General features: G+C 35.2%; 1 protein-coding gene and 2 long non-coding RNA genes across 3 annotated transcripts; 1 reads left to right on the top strand and 2 right to left on the bottom strand.

The window, feature by feature from the left end:
• Positions 1–8,997: 8,997 nt before the first annotated feature.
• LOC114804937 (uncharacterized) lies at positions 8,998–10,419 on the bottom strand. Its single transcript, XR_003753042.2, has 2 exons — positions 9,261–10,419; positions 8,998–9,199 (listed from the first exon to the last, which is right to left on the bottom strand). It is a non-coding gene; the product is annotated as an uncharacterized LOC114804937 (long non-coding RNA).
• A 3,767-nt stretch (positions 10,420–14,186) lies between these two features.
• LOC128919983 (uncharacterized) lies at positions 14,187–16,555 on the top strand. The gene is made up of 3 exons (XR_008470093.1): positions 14,187–14,981; positions 15,042–15,593; positions 16,011–16,555. It is a non-coding gene; the product is annotated as an uncharacterized LOC128919983 (long non-coding RNA).
• LOC128919981 (uncharacterized) lies at positions 15,583–16,928 on the bottom strand. The gene is made up of 4 exons (XM_054225996.1): positions 16,684–16,928; positions 16,411–16,613; positions 16,228–16,354; positions 15,583–16,164 (listed from the first exon to the last, which is right to left on the bottom strand). Exons 1-4 carry the CDS (start codon positions 16,705–16,707, stop codon positions 15,829–15,831), a joined length of 690 nt encoding a protein of 229 aa, XP_054081971.1. The 5' UTR covers positions 16,708–16,928; the 3' UTR covers positions 15,583–15,828.
• Between the last annotated feature and the right edge of the window lie 3,002 nt (positions 16,929–19,930).

Below are 19,930 nucleotides of genomic sequence, written 5' to 3' on the forward strand. Positions count from 1 at the left end.
TTCCCATATTGTTCAAAACTGAAACATTTTTCATCAACAGTAACGATCCGATTCTGAAATGTATCGATTTTATTGCGATTCAACAGCGACTGCAGATGGAAATATGGTCCATGAAGCCTTTGGTAAACTCCTCATCAAAAATACCGATTGAACTTATTCAAAACAAGTAAGGAAGGGCTAAGTTCGGGTGTAACCGAACCTTTTCAATTTTTTTTTTCATCTCGCAATTTATTTATTTAACTTTATTTATATTATATAATACACAATATGACCCACATATTCGCCATATATATTGTATAAAGTCCATTGAAAGTTGGAAACCATAATATGGGGCCTTAAAAACCTATGGTCCGATTTCGGCGATTTTTAGAATGGGCTGCTACACTATAAACATAGTATTTGTGCAAAGTTCTGCACCGATATCTTCACTACTGCTTACTTTATATGTTGTAAAGTAAACGATTCAGATCGTATTCAAAGTTCTGGTATAAAGGAAGTAGGCGTGGTTGTGAATCGATTTGGCCTATTTTCACAAAATATCATGATGAAAGGAAACTATTATAAACCAAGTTTCATTGAAATCGGTCGAGTAGTTCCTGAGATATGGTTTTTGACCCATAAGTGGGCGACGCCCCGCCAATTTCCATTTTGTAAAAAAATCTGAGTGCAGCTTCCATCTGCCATTCCTTATGTGAAATTTAGTGTAAATTTTTTTTTCGTTAGTGAGTTAACCCACTTTTATTAATTTTCAACCTAACCTTTGTATGGGAGGTGAGCGTTGTTATTATCCGATTTCTTTGGACTGTATTAAGTAGTAGCTAAAACAAACGACTGCAGAAAGTTTGGTTTATATAGCTCTATTGGTTTGCGAGATATGTACAAAAACCTTAGTAGAGGGCGGGGACACTGATCACTTTGGTATATATAACCCTATATCTAACTTGTTTAGTTTTGGGTGTTACAAACAACCGTTATGTGAACAAAACTATAATACTCTCTTTAGCAACTTTGTTGCGAGAGTATAACGAGATATACATTGTTAAAATCATCTATTGAAAGAAAAATGGATTTCCTTTCTCTGGACCTACTATTTAAGAATATGGCCTCTACGCTCTATTTGTCCATAAAGGAAAAAGGAATGCTATACTGCTAGCGTACCAACATGCTTGGAGGACACGCCAAAAAATGTTTATATATACTGTAAATTTTATAAAGCTAAGTTATTTAATATGGAATATTAATTAATTAATTATTATTAAATTCAAACAAATGTGTGGTACAACAATACATCATTATTTTTAAAATCTACTTCCAAAAATTGTTAATCGGTCGGAAACTACTCAGTACCATTTTTACTCACACTGCAAAGGTCACAATTAATTTTCTAGAAAGTAGTCAAAATTAAGCGATACATATCAACATTCGATAAAGCATTCCTGTAAACTGGACGAAATACTAACTTCAAAATGTAAACAATATTATAAAACTTATAAGTGGATAATAATATTCAACAGCTACTTCTATGCTATATACAGTGATGTCCGATAAAATAAATATACTCAATCGATGATTATTTTACTTCATTTCGATTTTTTTGTAATCATAATATTCTATGAACTAATAATAATGACATCGTCTATGAATATTGTACAGATATTACTGAACTCAATTCCGCTTTCTTCCTTTTAAAATAGAGCCAAACGATAAATTTATACATTCTGCGAAGCTTAACGAATAATAACAAAAAAAAAGAAATTAGTTCAAGTTCAAATAGGGTTTTATAGAGTTTATTTTAAGCCTTATTGTAAACTTCGTGTGAATAAAACATTCACATGAATTTTTATTTTGTATCATGAATTTCGTGTGAATGAAAACTTTTATTCGATATTCTGTCACAAATATTTTTGGTTTGGTTTTTTGATAATTCGTATTGGGGCTAAATATGAATATTCCGTTTATAAAGCCAATTACGCGACTGTTGTAAAGCATAAATTATCATTCCATATGGAAGTGTTGACATGTTTCCACCTCATCTTCTTCCAGGAAGCTTCTGCAGCTAGCACCCGGTTCCAATTTTTAAAGGGACAATAATCCCTTCAACTAAGAAAAAAAAATATTACTGATTACTGTTCTGCTATATTTCTAAATGTGGCTCAGGCGTTTGATAAAGTGTGGCATGAAGGACTTTTGTATAAGATTAAAAAAAGTTTACCTTTCCAATTGCATAAAACCTTGGAGTCCTATTTAAAAAATAAAAAATTTGCAGTAAAAGTAGGTGATTTTATATCTGATGAACGTTCAATAAGGGCTGGAGTACCACAGGGCAGTGTTTTAGGCCCAACTCTATACATCTTATATACATCTGATCTTCCAACTGCTAATAATGTTTTGACATCAACTTTTGCGGATGACACAACTTTAGTGAGTCGTAACAAATGCCCCATTATAGCTTCAAGACTATTATCGAAACAGTTAAGTTCTGTCGAAGAATGGCTAGCAAACTGGCGTATAAATGTTAATGAACAAAAGTGCAAGCATGTTACATTTTCCCTAAAACCAAAAATGTGCCCGGCAGTAAAAATGAACAACATTCTAGTGCCTCTAGCGAATGAAGTTACCTATCTTGGTATTCACCTATATAGAAGACTTACGTGGAGAAAACATATACATATCTAGTAAAATAACGTGCATGAAGATAAGAGCTGCAAATTTAAATTGGCTTTTAAATAAAAACTCTAAATTTAGCTTAGACAACAAAGTGCTTTTATACAATGCGGTCATAAAGCCGATTTGGATGTATGGCATTCAACTGTGGGGTACGACCTGTGCAACTAATATTGATATAATACAAAGGTTCCAATCGAAAATGCTTAGATCAATCACGTGCTCACCATGGTACATGCGCAATGAAAATATCCATAAAGATCTTGGTATCCCTATGGTAAAGAAATAAGTAGAGGACAGCAGATTGAAATATATATCTAATCACCCAAACCCATTGGCTAATGCTTTAGTACATTCCTGCGATCAAACACGCCTAAAAAGAAGGGATATGCCTGCGTACTAAAGAGCAACGTTTCACCAATACAGCTCAATCACATGGTTGAGCTTGTCTAATTTTAAAATTGATTTAAGATTTTATAACTTGTTGTTAGGCTTAAAAACAAGCAGATTCAACAAATAAGGAAATATTGAAAAACAAGTAAGGAAGCGCTAAGTTAGGGTGTAACCGAACATTTTATACTCTCGCAATTTATTTATTTAACTTTATTTATATTATATAATACACAATTTGACCCACATATTCGCCATATATATTGTATAAAGTCCATTGAAAGTTGGAAACCATAATATTAGGTTAGAAGCACTGAGGTCCTCGTGTTCGATATATGGGGCCTTGAAAACCTATGGTCCGATTTCGGCGATTTTTAGAATGGGGCTGACTCACTATAAACATAGTATTTGTGCAAAGTTCTGCACCGATATCTTCACTAGTGCTTACTTTATATATTGTAATGTTAACGATTCAGATCGTCTTCAAAGTTCTGGTATATAGGAAGTAGGCGTGGTTGTAAAGCGATTTGGCCTATTTTCACAACATATCATTGGGATGTAAGGAAACTATTACAAACCAAGTTTCATTGAAATCGGACGAGTAGTTCGTGAGATATGATTTTTGACCCATAAGTGGGCGACGCCACGCCCATTTTCCATTTTGTAAAAAAATCTCAGTGCAGGTCCCATCTGCCATTTCTTATGTGAAATTTAGTGTTTCTGACGTTTTTCGTTAGAGAGTTAACCCACTTTTAGTAATTTTCAACCTAACCTTTGTATGGGAGATGGGCGTGGTTATTATCCGATTTCTTTCATTATACTCTCGCAACCTGTTGCACAGAGTATTATAGTTTTGTTCACATAACGGTTGTTTGTGTCACCAAGAAATCAAAGAGTTAGATTTGGGGTTATATATATATAAATGATCAGGATGACGAGTGGAGTTGAAATCCGGATGGCTGTCCGTCCGTCCGTCCGTGCAAGCTGTAACTTGAGTAAAAATTGAGAATCTTAATGAAACTTGGAACACATATTCCTTGGGACCATGAGAGGGTTGCTTTCGAAAATGAGCAAAATCGGTCCACTGCCACGCCCTCAAATTTGCGAAAACCAAAAACACATAAAGTGTCATAACTAAGCCGTAAATAAAGTTATAACAGTAAAATTTGGAATAAATGATCGTACTAGGAAGGGGCATATTTGGATGTAATTTTTTTTGGGGAAGTGGGCGTGGCCCCGCCCCCAAATCGGTTATTTGTATATATCTCGCAAACCAATGAAGCTATATAAACCAAACTTTCTGCAGTCGATTCTCTTACGTACCCCACCACACACCATGAAAATAGTTAAAATCGGATAATAACCACGCCCACCTCCCATATAAATGTTAATTTGAAAATTACTAAAAGTTGGTTAACTCACTAACGAAAAACGTCAGAAACACTAAATTTCACATAAGAAATGGCAGATGGGACCTGCACTGAGATTTTTTTACAAAATGGAAAATGGGCGTGGCGTCGCCCACTTATGGGTCAAAAACCATATCTCAGGAACTACTCGACCGATTTCAATGAAACTTGGTTTGTAATAGTTTCCTTACCTCCCAATAATATGTTGTGAAAATTGGCCAAATCACTTTACAACCACGCCTACTTCCAGAACTTTGAAGACGATCTGAATTGTTTACTTTACAATATACTAGTGAAGATATCGGTGCAGAACTTTGCACAAATACTACGTTTATAGTATGGCAGCCCCATTCTAAAAATCGCCAAAATCGGACCATATGTTTTCAAGGCCCCATATATCGAACATGAGGACCTCGGTGCTTCTAACCTAATATTAGGGTTTTCAACTTTCAATGGACTTTATATAATATATATGACGAATATGTGGGTCAAATTGTGTATTATATAATATTAATTAAGTTAAATAAATAAATTGCGAGAGTATAAAATGTTCGGTTACACCCGAACTTAGCCCTTCCTTACTTGTTTTTGGACTGTATTAAGTAGTGGCTAAAGAAAACGACTGCAGAAAGTTTGGTTTATATAGCTCTATTGGTTTGCGAGATATGTACAAAAAACCTATTTGAGGGCGGGGCCACGCCCACCTCCCCAAAAAGATTACATCCAAATATGCCCCTTCATAGTGCGATCCTTCATACTAAATTTTATTTCCATAGCTTTATTTATGGCTTAGTTATGGCACTTTATGTGTTTTCGGTTTTCGCCATTTTGTGGGCGTGGCAGTGGTCCGATTTTGCTCATTTTCGAAAGCAACTTTCCTATGGTGCCAAGAAATAATTGTGCCAAGTTTCATCAAGATATCTTAATTTTACTCAAGTTACAGCTTGCACAGACGGACGGACCGACGGACGGACGGACAGACAGACAGACATTCGGATTTGAACTCCACTCTTCACCCTGATCACTTTGGTATATATAACCCTATATCTAACTCGTTTAGTTGTGGGTGTTACAAACAACCGTTATGTGAACAAAACTATAATACTCTCTAGCAACTTTGTTGCGAAAGTATAAAAAAAACTGAGTACTAAGAGCTCCCAAGATGTCGAGAATTCGTAAAATGTCGAGATTTTCCTTGGGTCAGAAGGATCTTGATACTGACTAGCGCTTGTGCAGCTCAGCTGAAGCCCAATTGTCCAGTAGAAAATCACAATAGGATAGGTAATGCTCCTTCTTGTATCCATTCTCCTGTCGATAAGACTGACATGTGTACAATTTCCTGAATTGTCATTAATCTGAAGGACGCTACACTTCGAAGCAAGCATCTGCTGCTACCTTTAACGCAGCCACTTGCACTTTAAAAACGCTAAAATAGTCTTGAAGCGCCCTCCACCGCAAAAGGATCATACCGAATAATAATTTCACTATGGTTTCATATAGCCAAATCCTTTCCGATTTAGACGACGTTCAAAGTACCAGCAAAGGGGCTGTCTGTTGAAGGTCTGTGGGCGAAGTCGAAAAATACGCGAAGACTACGTAGATGAAAACGATAATAATGACGATAATACTTTGACAGTATTAATTTATCCTTATACGCAAAAACTTTACAATGTACAAATAGATGATCTATCAGGAGAAGAGTTTTCGTATCAAACCCATTTTCAATCAGAAGGTTTTAATTTTTTAGAATATATTGATATTCAATGTGTGAGTGAATGCTCAACAACTACGAAATCGTCCAAAATTTGATATTGACCCATAATGGGAACATATGTATGTCAATTATCCAAAAGTTAGTTTGTTTTTAAATGTTTGTTTTCAAGGAAAAGATAATCTAGAAGATTTTTTTCCATAATTTTGTGATGAGGTTAGGTATTTATAACCACATGGACTGAAAGGAGGAGGATGGAGCCATATGTAGAAGTTCACGTAAGTGAGGAAAGTTTCTGACTGCCATTCACTTGGAAGTGGCCAGGAACGATTCTTTTTTACGTGGCTCAAGCAGCTTACGACTTCCGGTCTTAGACCAAATATCCTCTGGGAAGATAACAGACATCCGTTGGCTAGCTCATGTTGTTCGAATGAACGAAAGTGCTCCAGCTCTGAAAGTGTTCGATGCAGTACCCGCTGGTGGAAGCCGAGTAAGGGGGAGGTCTCCACTCCGATGGAAGGACCTGTCTTCTAGTGGTATTACCAATTGGCGCCAAACTGCCAAAAGGAGAGATGCGTGGCGCGCCGTTGTGGACTCGGCTATAACCGCGTAAGCGATGTCAACGCCAGTCAAGAAGAGGATGAGGACTGAAAGTAGGAGTAAATCAGGTAGTGAAAAGTTTTAGAATTTGCGTATTTGCGTATGGTTTCACAGTTTCTATTAAAATTCATGCTTTTATTAAATTATATTAGTTAGAAAATGATATGCAACTTTTGAAAAAAAAATAAAATAAATTGGAAAAGCGGATGAAATTGTGCAGAAAATTAAAAATAGATATTTAGAACAAAAAGACTTAAATATCAAGAAAGTTTATAAATTTGGTATACTTAATTATAAGGATATTTATGTTTTAGCAATAAAAGTAATCGGTGAACTAGTTGACTACGATGTTTTATAGGCGTTGTTTTATTCGTCCTAAAATCATATTTTAAAGAACCAGTAGAATCAAAAGAAGGTAAAAAGAATTTTAACATGTAGCTTATTGGTAATGAGTAGTAATAAGTAGTAACGAGGTTAAATGTATTTTTTTTTTGCATGCCGTACAATTAGGACAAATATTATATAGCCTTTTTAATGATTTTTTATTAGATTTTGTTTGCAAAGAACCACCACTTATACTGTTTTAAAAATTTGCGTCCGTCTAAACTCCATCGAAAACTTCGTCCAAATTCTCCATATCATCGGAAAAGCATCTGCGGACTGTAATTATATTAGTTGCATAACATTATTTTATTGTGATGAAAACATTAACATTTACTGCCTTCCCTAAATAAAAGCGTTGAGCGGCACTTTTTTTACGGCTCAGCGTTAACGTCGATGTGCCATTCCTAAATAAATGCGGCAATTTTACATCAAATATCAAAATGTTTACTTGAATTGTTGTTGTAAATTTTTTTTTGTACAGAGAAACTTTTGTTTTTCACAGCCATATACGTTGTCCATATAGGAAAAGTGATCTTCGATTGAAGGGGCCATGTTCTCCAGTAAGAGCTGTTGGTATTTAATTAAGGGCAACTTTCCAGCACCATAATACGAAAAACACTCCCAGATCATTAGGGTCCCCCTGCCTAACGTTACTTCTGACACATGAATTATTGAAACGTTCACCAACATTTCTGTGAACGTGCGACATATCGTTAGAACCGAAGCGGTTAATTTTGGATTCATCTGAAAATATGACTTTTCTCCAATACTCAATGGTCCAAATTTTGTGCAATTTAGCCCACTGGATGCGTTTTTGTCGCATTTTTACCGATAAAAGTGGTTTTTTGGATGGCCAACGGTCAGCTAGTCCGGCTTTGGAGGCGCCGTAGTACAATACGTGTTCTGATTTCGGTTTCATTGAGTTTCCGAACTTCGATTCTAATGTCTTCAGCGCTTAATATGGTGGTCCTTGACAGTAGCCCTCTTCGGGCGTCCGGATTCAGCTTGACGTCTGTATCCCATGTTTTTGTTACATGATTTATGCAATCCATAAGGATGATATCATATTTTTTATTCGCCTCCGTACGATATAGAGGGATTTTTTTTTTAATTCTGTTCGATAGTAAAATTTTAAATTTTGTATCATGCCCTGACCAAAAAGTTCGATTTATGGAAGGAAATTTGTATGAAAGAGTTCGAGTTGTAGAAATTCGAGTTAGGGAAGGAAATTTCTATGAAATTCGAAACGCTATCGCCAATTCAAGTGTTCGAGTTATGGAGATCTTCGACTTATAGAAGTTCGAGTTATGGAAGTTCCACTGTATATACCTACTTTCTTGTATATGAGAGTTTGATTTGTTAATACTACATCGATTTAAAGTCACTGCAAATAAGTGTCCCGTTTACTGTATATGTATGTATGTATATATAATAAACTTATTATAACATTGCTTGAATATTTGTTTCAGATGATTTTTCCAGAACGCCAAAAAGACCAATCCATCGTAGATTTAAAACATTATTCTAAACACCATAAATACAAGTATAAGATAAAGAATAAGTCTTTATTAACGTGTATATATATGTTAAATTTTATAATTAGTCCTTGGCTGTTGTTAATACTTTCCCTTTCCCTTTCTAAATTTGATGGTCGACATCTCTTTTTTTTCGAAGAAAGTAGTGGCGCATTGTAAAGATCATGAGCAACTTCCATTTGCAATTTTATAGGCGGAATATGATTGTGCGTCGGGTTTACCGAATTTAAATGCTTTCTATACAGCTGCTATGCATGTTTGTAGGCACAATAAAAGATTTCATGATTGGATGATTGACTTTATACATCTCCATGAGCATGTCTGCCAAATATATTCCTACCATACCCTAATTATAAGAAGCAACAATCGCAGAACTTTCAACATCAATATAAGCCTTTTCTTTTAGACTCCAACGTTGACATGTCCCAACAGGTTGATGGTCTTCGCTCGATTATATTATATTTTGGATAAGTCTTCCATAAAAAATAAGCTAATAGCTTGATTTGCTGGTCAAATAAAACACGCCTTAAGTAACACTCATTTATTGTCAAACCATTTTACACATACCCCATTATTACTGATTTCACATCAAAACAGCACCTTCGCCTTTTTTTTAGTTCAACATCCGAAAGAAGCGGACAATTGCTTATTCGATTTTTAGTTACAGTACCTGTTGCGAATATACTCATTTCCTTCAACGAAAACAAAAGGTTAACCGACGTTAGAAGGCCTTTCGTCATATAAGACTATACAACAACAATGAACAGTTGAAGTGAACGCAAGTGCAATTTTCGGTGCCGTGGAAAAGTCTAAATTACATTGTTAAACTGAATGCGAAACCGAATTTTTTTGTGCATTAAATAAAGACACAGAGTCCTGGCGTGGATTGAATGTGTCTTCACTTTTGTGGTTTGCGGAATCTTGTAAAAAAAGAAAACTGAATTCCTTAAACGTTTTGTTAGTGAACCGAAAGTTTATAAAAACAATTTGTATAAAGAGAAAGGAGATGGGAGAAAAAAAACACAAAGCGTTATTGTGGTTGGGGAGAGCCGTACTAAATCAGCTGTACAATCAGCTGTTCTCTTCTTACAATTACCAGCTGTGATCAAAGCTGCCATACAGGTTTAATAAATACAGAATAAAACGTTTTATTCCCAACTGCATTACCGACCAAATGACAGGTTGCTAACACCCAGTAGGGAAATCGCTAAAAACAAAAAAATTGCTGAACCTCAACATGAGGTGACGCCGAGAAATAGTCTAAGCACGTTTAGAGTAAATACAATTAAAGAGTTACAAAAGCGATGTGTAATCAATTACACAAAGATAATATAGCATTCAAAAAAGAAAACGTAGAACTGAAAGCCAGTATAAGCGAGCCTGCTAGTACAGCGCCAAAACCATCAAATGTAAATGTTGATGAAGTATAGAATACGGATGAAGATGAACTGATGAAAGATGAAAGAAACTGAGTGGATACTCAAAAAGAAGCGCTCTTCAAAAAAACGTAAAGCTGATAGTTCCCCAACAATTAGTAGCCCTTTGGAAAATAAAAATAATGAAAATGCGGCCATTAATGATACCAAAATTCATCGACCACCACCAATTATAATAAACGATGTTAAAGATTTTAATAAATTACATTCGAATATTACCGCTGTAACAAAAAACAAATTTTTAATAAAGCATAAAGAATACCTTGGTTTAGCTACGAGAGCAAACATAACAGGCCAATAAAGGTAATGTGTTACTCAATCCATCTTGAACGACCTTAAAGATCAAGGCTTTAATGTGTTAAATGCAATTAACAAACTTAAGTTAAAGAACCGCTAGATATGTTTTAAGTAGTATTCGATGCTACCGAGGACATTAAGAAAGTTTGTCAGATCAAGAGCATTCTTAATATCGTTATCAAGGTTGAGCCTATCAAAGCCTCTAAATTAATTCCTAGAATGGTAATACAGTTAGGAGAATGTCAATGCTCAGGCGAAAAACCCCGTTGCGGACAAAGGAAGGAAGGAAGTAAGACCCCTCCCATCAACTTTTAAACTAACATTTGCGCAAATGGCTAAGCAAGGTCAGACAAATACATTCTGGATAAACTAAACGAACAAGAAAAATTATTTAAGTCCATAAATGAGCGGCTCAGCGCTCTTGAATACCATATACAATTTATTGATGAACAGTAAATCTTTGAAAATAATGCTATGGAACGCCAATGGTCTTTTCAAAAGTAAAAATGAATTGGAAGTTATTCTAAACGACATAAATATTGATGAATGTTTGTTGTCCGAAAAACATTTTACGAACCATTCATTTTTAAAATTCAAAAATTATTACTAATAACACACTGCGCACCCAGCAAACTCAGCACGAGGAGGAAGCGCGGTTTTAAACAAAAGTATTATTAAACATTTCGAAGAAGCCCATATTAAGACTGAAGAAATTCAAGCTACATAAATTTCAGTAAAAATGCACAGTCAGTCATTATACTTAATTGCTCTATATAGTCCGCCCAGGCATAATATCAAAACTGATACTTATAGGAGTTTATTAAAAAAAAAGTGACGGAAGATACATCATGGATGGTGACTTTAATGCAAAACACACTCATTGGGGATCACGTTTTACTACAACCAAAGGTCGAGGACTACTGAAAGCTATACAAGTTATTGGATGCAATGTCAATTTGACAGGGAGACCCACTTATTGGACTGCAGATAGTAGGAAATTACCAGATATACTTGACTTTTTTGTCATCAACAAAGTATCTTACGTATTGAATTTATATTTACGTATTGAAGATAGCTCAGATTTATGCTCTGATCATTCACCAGTGTTACGATGCTAACTTTATGTGAAAAACCAGTAATTTCGTCCGGCACGTGTTCTTTATCTAATAAACATACTGATTCGTATAAATTTAAGACTATACTGATTAAATTCGATTTAAGCTGAAGCGCATATCGACAGATGTTGACTTAGATTATGAAGTTGAATGTTCACAAAAGTAATTCAAAATGCTGCGTGGAACAGTACACCGAATATTCGCGTGAATCTAAGTGGAACCAATTCCCAAAATACATTCCAATTCCTTCAAAACGTATTTGTCCAAACTCGCTGTTGATAAAACTACCGATTATTCGCTCTGGAAAGCTGCAAGGTTACTTGTAAAGAAATTAAAAGTCTTATCAGGAACGCAAGGCTCAAACAAGCTCCTGGGTTTGATTTAATAAGCGGAGAGATATTACGCAATCTACCAAAGAATTGTATAAAAAAATGTAAACCTTGTAAACAGCGCATTATACTTAAGATACGTTCCAACGCTTTGGAATTGCCTACTCAGTCCAAAGTAGCATCTGTTGGCAAGAGTGATTCTGCGCTGGATTTCGAGGCTGACATTGTTCGTGTTGTTGATACTGGTTCCCAGGTATACGAAATTATCTACGACTTCGAAGTTATGACTGTCAACAGTGTCGTTGGAGCCAAAACGCGAATGCGCCGACTGTTTGCTTGATGACAGGAGATATTTCGTCTTGCCCTCATTCACCTCCAGACCCATTCGCTTCGCGTTCTTATCAATGCGGGAAAAAGCAGAACAAACGGCGCGGTTGTTTCTTCCGATGATATCAATATCAATCGGCGTACAATCGGCGAAGATTGTACCTTCTCTATTTAGCTCTGCGGCTCGTATAATTTTTTCACGCATCAAGTTAAAGAAGTCACACGATAGTGAGGAACCTTGTCTGAAACCTTGTTTGGTATCGAACGGATAGGAGAGGTCTCAATCATGGCGGAGCTTTTGGTAGTGCTCAACGTCAACTTAGCCGTATTAGTTTTGCAGGGATACCAAACTCAGACATCGCGGCGAAAAGGCAGCTCCTTTTCGTGCTGTCGAAAGCGGCTTTAACCCTGGCTGACCAATGTTAGTCGTTTCGACTAACATTGTTTCTTTTTGGTCTCGCAATTTTTTTTCTTTTTATCTATCGTCCTCTCATTTAATATTGTGACAGTTGATTCAGTTGCAAAGCTACTGCCGATGAACGCAGTCACCAGGGATAAGGGGATGTCCAACTTATTCCAGTGTGAGAGCGCCTCAAAATTTGCGTTTTTTATAACATTTCGCATTGTTGCCAGATCTGAAAAAAGAGAATTTTTTGGGCATTCTAAATTAAACACCCAATTTGCATTTTCCACACCACCTATGAGGTACGCAAAAGGGCGCGTTACCGAAGTTATTTTTGGGTGCTCGGTTCCCCAGTAGGCCTATATCACCCATAAAAATATTTTATTTACATAAATCAAACGAAAAAACAAAAGAATAACAATTAATTCATGAATAAAAAAATAAAATTGATAAAAACAATAGCATGCAATAACAATAAATTCATAAATAACAAATTAAATTGACAAAAACAATATCACAGCATGCAATAACAATTTTTATAATAAAATAAATATATACATATATACAAATGCCTACATTTAATACCCTAACTCTCACCTAATCTAAAAATTAAAACCTGACTTTAGAGCCTCTGTGTATTAAAAAAAAAACTATTGTAACCCCTAAAAAAGAAGAAAACTACAAATTAGAAACACATAAAATTTTATTCTTAAAATTGGGGACTGAAAGATCTCTATTTAAAAATTTAGTTATAAAATAAATCCTAATTCTAATAAAAAGAGCAATTGCTACATTTGGGTCACAGTCTTTACAACATAAGAAGGGCCTAACATCTTTTAATTTAGAAAAAAGAATTTCTCCTACACCTATCTTGTGACAATTTCTGTCGAATTCCTCAACAAATTTAGTTTCTAAATTATTAATAAATGCAACAAATTCATTAGGCGGCTTAACTAAGTTGCATTTATCGATTTGATTTTGGTGCAGGAAGATGAATTCATCAGAAGGAATTTCATCTCCTAAATAAGGCAAGGGCAGGAGGCATGTGTGCATTTTGAAAATTTTCAAATATAGATAGCCGCAGAAGTAACTAAATGCGTTTTCTTTTAAAAAATTGATTTCTAAATTAGTATCTAAAGTGATGGATCTAACAATGGAGTGTTCGGGCCGTGGTAAGCCTTGAAAATCCTGCCAAGAAAGGTCGTTCAAAAAGGAATCATTGCACACATTAAGAAGAACATTGTTGCTATGTTCTGAAATTACTGTAGCTTCGGGTTCTAAAGGCAGCTCACAGTTTCCTTTGGTTACGATATTTACGTAACGTAGGCCCCACGACTTTCTAAATAGGCTAGAGAACATGAAAGGTGTTACTCTAGTACCTCCTCTACTTCTAATCTGACCAAAAAAATGTTCTAAACTGTCCTGGCATAGTCGTCTTGTCTTTAGGTAGGGAAATCCTGAATGTGGCAGCAATCGCCACAAGCGTCTTATAGCCTAGACAGACGAACAAAATTAATTGGCATTAAGAAATGATAATGCGCATTGAAATTTTATAGTGACAGACGACAAATTTTGTGCTTTTATACAGCTGATTGAGAAATTTGTTTATTTATTACAAACGTGAAATAAAAATGGATAAAAAAGAGTTATTAATGGCAATTTTGGTATTTTTGGAAAACAAAAAGAAATTTAATGAAAGAATTAAATTGTTATTAAATACATTACAAGATAATGAAGTGCAATTAAAAGCAATAGTGGATTTTAACGAAATCATACATGCTGGACTTGTATTCGCTCAGGAGCACCATCGACATATTTGGAAATTCGTAAGTAAATAGTTATTTCAATTTGGGATTGAAATCAAAAATTGCATATTTTAAGGATCGAGGTGGTATATTTTGGGAGCACGATGTCCCAACCATGGATGACTCAAGGTTCAAAGAAAATTTTCGGCTAGATAGAAGGGCATTCAAAAAAGTGTGCGAAAAGGTAAAGAGTATTGGAAAAATGGATAGCAACATGAGGCGCTGTATCTCACTTGAAAAAAGAGTAGCTATAGCACTCTTTTCTTTGGGTTCGGCAGCGGAATATAGGACTGTTGCTAGTTTGTTTGGCGTTGGGCGCAGCACAGTTGGAGAAATTGTGATCGATTTTTGTCATGAAGTATGTGGTACTCTTTCGGATTGCATTAATGCATACCCCCCACATCCGCAAGAATTAAGAAGAATTGTAGAAGGTTTCAAACTGATGGGGTTCCCACAATGCTTTGGTGCTGTTGATGGCTGCCACATCGAAGTGCAACCCAAAAAAGTGGAAGCCATAGACTATTACAATTATAAAGGCTGGTATTCAGTCATTTTGTTGGCAAGCTGTGATCAGAGGTAAATTTATGACTGTATTGATTCTCATACACATATGTTTACATTTCTTATAACTTGCAGATCAAAGTTCACGTACATAAACATAGGATCCACTGGGAGAAATAATGACTCGTACATATTTGAGAGGAGTTCACTTAAGAAATTTCATGAACACGCTCGTATTTTTAAGGAAAATAGCGAAATAATTGAAGGCATCAATGTACCTGTGCTTCTTATTGGCGACTCAGCTTTTCGTTTATCACATCATATGATGAAACCATATCCATATGGGGTTAATCAATCGCCTGTTGAAAAGCACTTTAATTATCTTTAATTATCGACTGTCCAAATGTCGCCGAGTGATCGAAAATGCCTTTGGTCAACTTAAAGCGCGCTTCCGTAAAGTTGGAAGAGGCTTGCAAGTTGCTCCTAAAAATGTTAATATTATAATTAGAGCATGTTGCATTTTGCATAATTTTCTAAAGATTGAGAACGATGAAGTTTTTCCCGCATGGATACCAGAAGCAGCAGAAGATGAAAGAAGACATCAACCCAATCACACAACAAGATTAGGAGAAAATGACCAAACTGCGACAGCGGTTAGGAATGCCATAGCAATGAGATTTCAAAACGGTACAAATTATGTTACATACCACGGTAGCTATTTTATTTTTCATTTCAAATTTCCTTTTTTTAAATTTATTTTTATTATTAATAAATTCAATTTATTACATTACATTTTAATTCATTTCATTTTATTTTAAATATTTAATATTTCCTTTTTAAATTAACATTTAATTCAGTTACATTTATATTAATAATAATAAAAATAAATAACTACTAATAGTATACAAAATAAATATAATATTTACATTTTTTCCAACAAATTTTTAAAAATACTTATAAATTCTTTTGTAGAACTATTTTGTTCTTCAATACAATTAATGATTCTTTCTTTTAAATCTCTTCCATCTTCCACCACTACCTTAAGCAATTCATGTTGTTGTTTTGCCACTTTCACCAATTCACCCATATAATTTCTCTTTTTAGAAGTGCTCATGGATGTGGACGAGGTATCCAGTGGCGACAACAATGGCGAGCTGGTCGATGGTATTACTGGCGACAACGGCTCCGGGGACATTGTTACTGGTGATGCTGCAGGTACAGATGGCGGTAACGGCAGCAATGTTGATGACGATATGTCCTAAAGAAAAAATTGTTTTAAGTTAATACGATAAAGAAATAAAAAGATGAAATTTAAGCTTACCACAGTTAATGATTCATAAATTTCTGCATTATTGGCTGCAGTCAGCCCTATGATTTGATGCACCGCATCAAAATATTTCCACGTCGATGGGCTGCCCCCCGATGGGCCAGTTTTCTTCTTTTCTTCTCTACAATTTCACAAAGGTTAATAATGTTAAAAATGTTTTATAATAGCATAGTATACCTGTATCTTTGTGATAAGTTTCTAATTTTAATATGGACTTCCTTCGGAGTAAATTTATGTGCCATTTGCACAGATATATCGGCATATATATGCAAATTGCGCTTGGCACGTCTTAAATCATCGGCCCGCTCACGCCACAAGTCAATTAACACACATTCATCAGTGCTAGTCCAAACCACTCGCTGCTTAATTTCTGCCATCTTCTAAAATATTAAAATTTGATTTTGTCAATAAACTTGCACATAATTGAAAAAGAAATTTAAAACTTCTTACCTCTAACGCTTTCCTTTCTATCATTTGTTGACGTTTTCTTCTTCTTCTTTCTATCAATTAACATTCACAATAGCAAAAATCGGGCATTTTTGGGCAGCATTGCCAGCACAAATGTGGTAAATTCAGCTAAATGCACGAAATTTTTGTGCATTACTAATTTGCTTTAAAATGAATTAATGCGCGAGTTAAAGCAAATCATCGCCGCTAATGCAAATTAGCGATGTCGTCTGTCTAGGCTATTAAACTATTTATGTTAATTATCCACCCCTTTATAAAATTGAAATTATTTGTTGTGTTGTTTCCTAACTCATCTACGACCCGGATTGTTTTTAAAACCTGTTCTGCCTCATCTAAAAACTGTTTTTGCTCTTCGGAACCTTCAAAAACTTTTTTAGTGGGTACAATAGCCTCAACAAAACTGCTATTAAAAATGTCGAATAACTTATTAAAAAAAGAAACGAATTCCGCGGTATTAATAAAGCTTACACTATTTGAGCTTAAGGCTCCGGAGCTGTAAAGGGATAACATACCAGAAGCGACCGTATTACTTAACACTTGAGACGCGAATTTAACCTTCATTTTTTGGAAGGTATTGGGGTAAATATGAGCATCGGTTAATTTATGCGCGCACCGATAACTCGACTTAGAGTCCATTTTGTAAAAATGGATTATATCGGACCAACTAACGCGACGATTTTTAAAGAAAACTTTATTTTTATTATTTTGTAAGCAGTTCCGGCTGCATTTTATCAAATGGGGGCTATCGTAAAAAAACATATTTCCTTGCCATTAACATTAAAAAAAGGCCGTGACGCTGAAACACCTAACAAATTAGCAAAATTTTGAAAATTAGTACCCTGGTCGCAAACAAAATGGCAAGGAACTAGTCCTATATTTTGAAGTTGTGTAATGGCTTCAAGAATATATTTTTTGAGGACATCTCCTTTGCAAGAACCTCTTACAAAGAAATACGCTAATGGGTGGGACCAAGGTTCGCCACCTATACCTTGCACCATTATGGTCATTGCAGTTGTGGCTAATCTAGATGTACGATTTTCATCGCCATAATCTTCGAGACCTATCACCCTATCAAATTTCCTATCATACTGCAAATGACATTTCAGTGACATTTCATCACAAGAAACGGATACGAACTTTTGTTCAAAAGAAAATCCCCTACACCTAATTTCTAACGATTTTATGCTGCTTTGGGTGCAACCTGGGAAACGAGGCCAATCTGTAAAAAAATTATGCAAAGTGTTTTCTGAAGGAAAACTAAGCTGGTGCTTTAGGTATCGATAAGCAACTGGCGACAAGAAAAATACACCCAGAGCTATGGTTTTAAAAAAATTATCATACCGCTGACCGTGATTTTTACGTTTACTATTAAAAAAACTACTCCTAATACAAGCTCCTAACTGAGGAGGAACATTGCTACAAACTATCTCAAGAGGGTCTGACTGTTCCCTAAATGAACTATTTCTTATTATTTCCCTACATCTTTCTAATTCAGTGGCCATTTGGACCAACTGAGCCTTTAAACTCCTATTCTCCTGTTCTTTTTCATCTAATTTTATTTGTAAAATCCTATTCTCTTCCCTCAATTTCTTCTTTCTATCTGTCCCTGCTGTCAGACCCCGACCTGTTTGCGCGGCCTTTTCAAAACTATTTAAATGTTCCTCCTCAAGGAATGGAAGAGGCTCTAGAACTATATCGCGATTTCCCGTTTCAAAAAGTGGAAGAAGCTGCTTCGATGCACCGGTCGCATTTGAGACAGCTTCTTCAATAGGAGCGAAATCTTCCGTACCCAACTCTATGGGTTTTTCTAATAGAAAATTAGAGGCATTAAATGTAGGCTCTACTAAATTTACGTCGGGAACGGCCCTCGGACGCAATTTTCGTTCGTGACGCATTTTTTCGGAAAAATGACGTTCACACGCGAAAATGTGTTTAGGCGTTTTTTCGCCAACTTCTTCAAAAACACCTAAACGCTTGAGCCAACATTTACGCCTATTAAAAGGAAAAATATAATTATCGTAAAAAATAATATTTATAATAATAATAATAATGCAAAAAGAGTCAAAACACATCATTTTCCTTACACAAAAATTGTTTGTAGATATTTTCTATAATTTAAAAAATTTTAAAATATCGATATATCGAAAAATATCGAAAGTTTTTTTTAACAGTTTTTATAGACATTTACACACGTTTAATATATATACCGAACGACAATTTAAATTGGACTATTGATGGTACATCCACTATATTCAAATCATAAGCGCGCGCAGTCGTTATTTCAAAAAAACTTAATAATAAAAATTCGATATATCGAAAACTATCCTACACATTATTGAAAAAAAAAGCAATTTTAACACTTTTTTGTCTCAAATTTATCGCACCGCAATTACTTTACACTTTATATTTATATTTGCTTTATTGGTTTATGACACTTTTTGCACTATTTTTTGCACGTTTTTTTAATTACTTACCGTTCGAGGTCCGCTCCCACGCTAGGAAATTTAAACACCCTTCCTCCCTCGCCGCAGCCAACAACACACTTTTTCCAGCTTTCTTTTGCTTTCGGCATTTTGTCTGAAAAATCTAGATAAAAATTATTAAATAAATACCTATTTATTTTACAAATATTGAAATATACTTACATGTACTAAAGCTGCGTGCTGTTCTTTCTATTTCTATTCTTATTCTTCTTATTTGTGGCAGTTACAAATGGATGAAAAAATTGAAAATATCTCTGTTTTCAAATTTTTTTAGCAACATTTCAATCTGGCCGTTCCAGTTTCCCAATTACGAAACGTCAAAACCTACTGATTCCAGTCAAATGTCAAAGATTGGTAGGTTTTGACGTTTGTCAATATGCTCTCACTTCCAATAAAATGAGAGTTGAACATCTCTTTATCTCTGGCAGTCACGTTGTGTGGATTAGCTGAAGGGTATGTATGTTTTTGTAAAAGTAAGGTAGTCGTAACGACTAACATTGGGTTTAGTGCAACTTTTTTTAGCGAGGCTGCACATAGAATATATGACGATGAAATTGAGAGAATTTTAGATCTTTCCGGTGATGAAGAAGAAGATTTCAGTGCTTCCGAAAGCGAGTACGCACCAAGTCCATCCGAAGAAATGATGCAGGGAAGTTCGTCAGATGAAGCAGTAGATAGTGATGATTATGAAGGCAGTGATCACAATCTGGAAGGCAGCGATGAAGAAAGCAGTCCTACTCAACCGA

Source organism: Zeugodacus cucurbitae, chromosome 2 (assembly GCF_028554725.1).
Source record: "Zeugodacus cucurbitae isolate PBARC_wt_2022May chromosome 2, idZeuCucr1.2, whole genome shotgun sequence".
NCBI classification, from domain to species: domain Eukaryota; kingdom Metazoa; phylum Arthropoda; class Insecta; order Diptera; family Tephritidae; genus Zeugodacus; species Zeugodacus cucurbitae.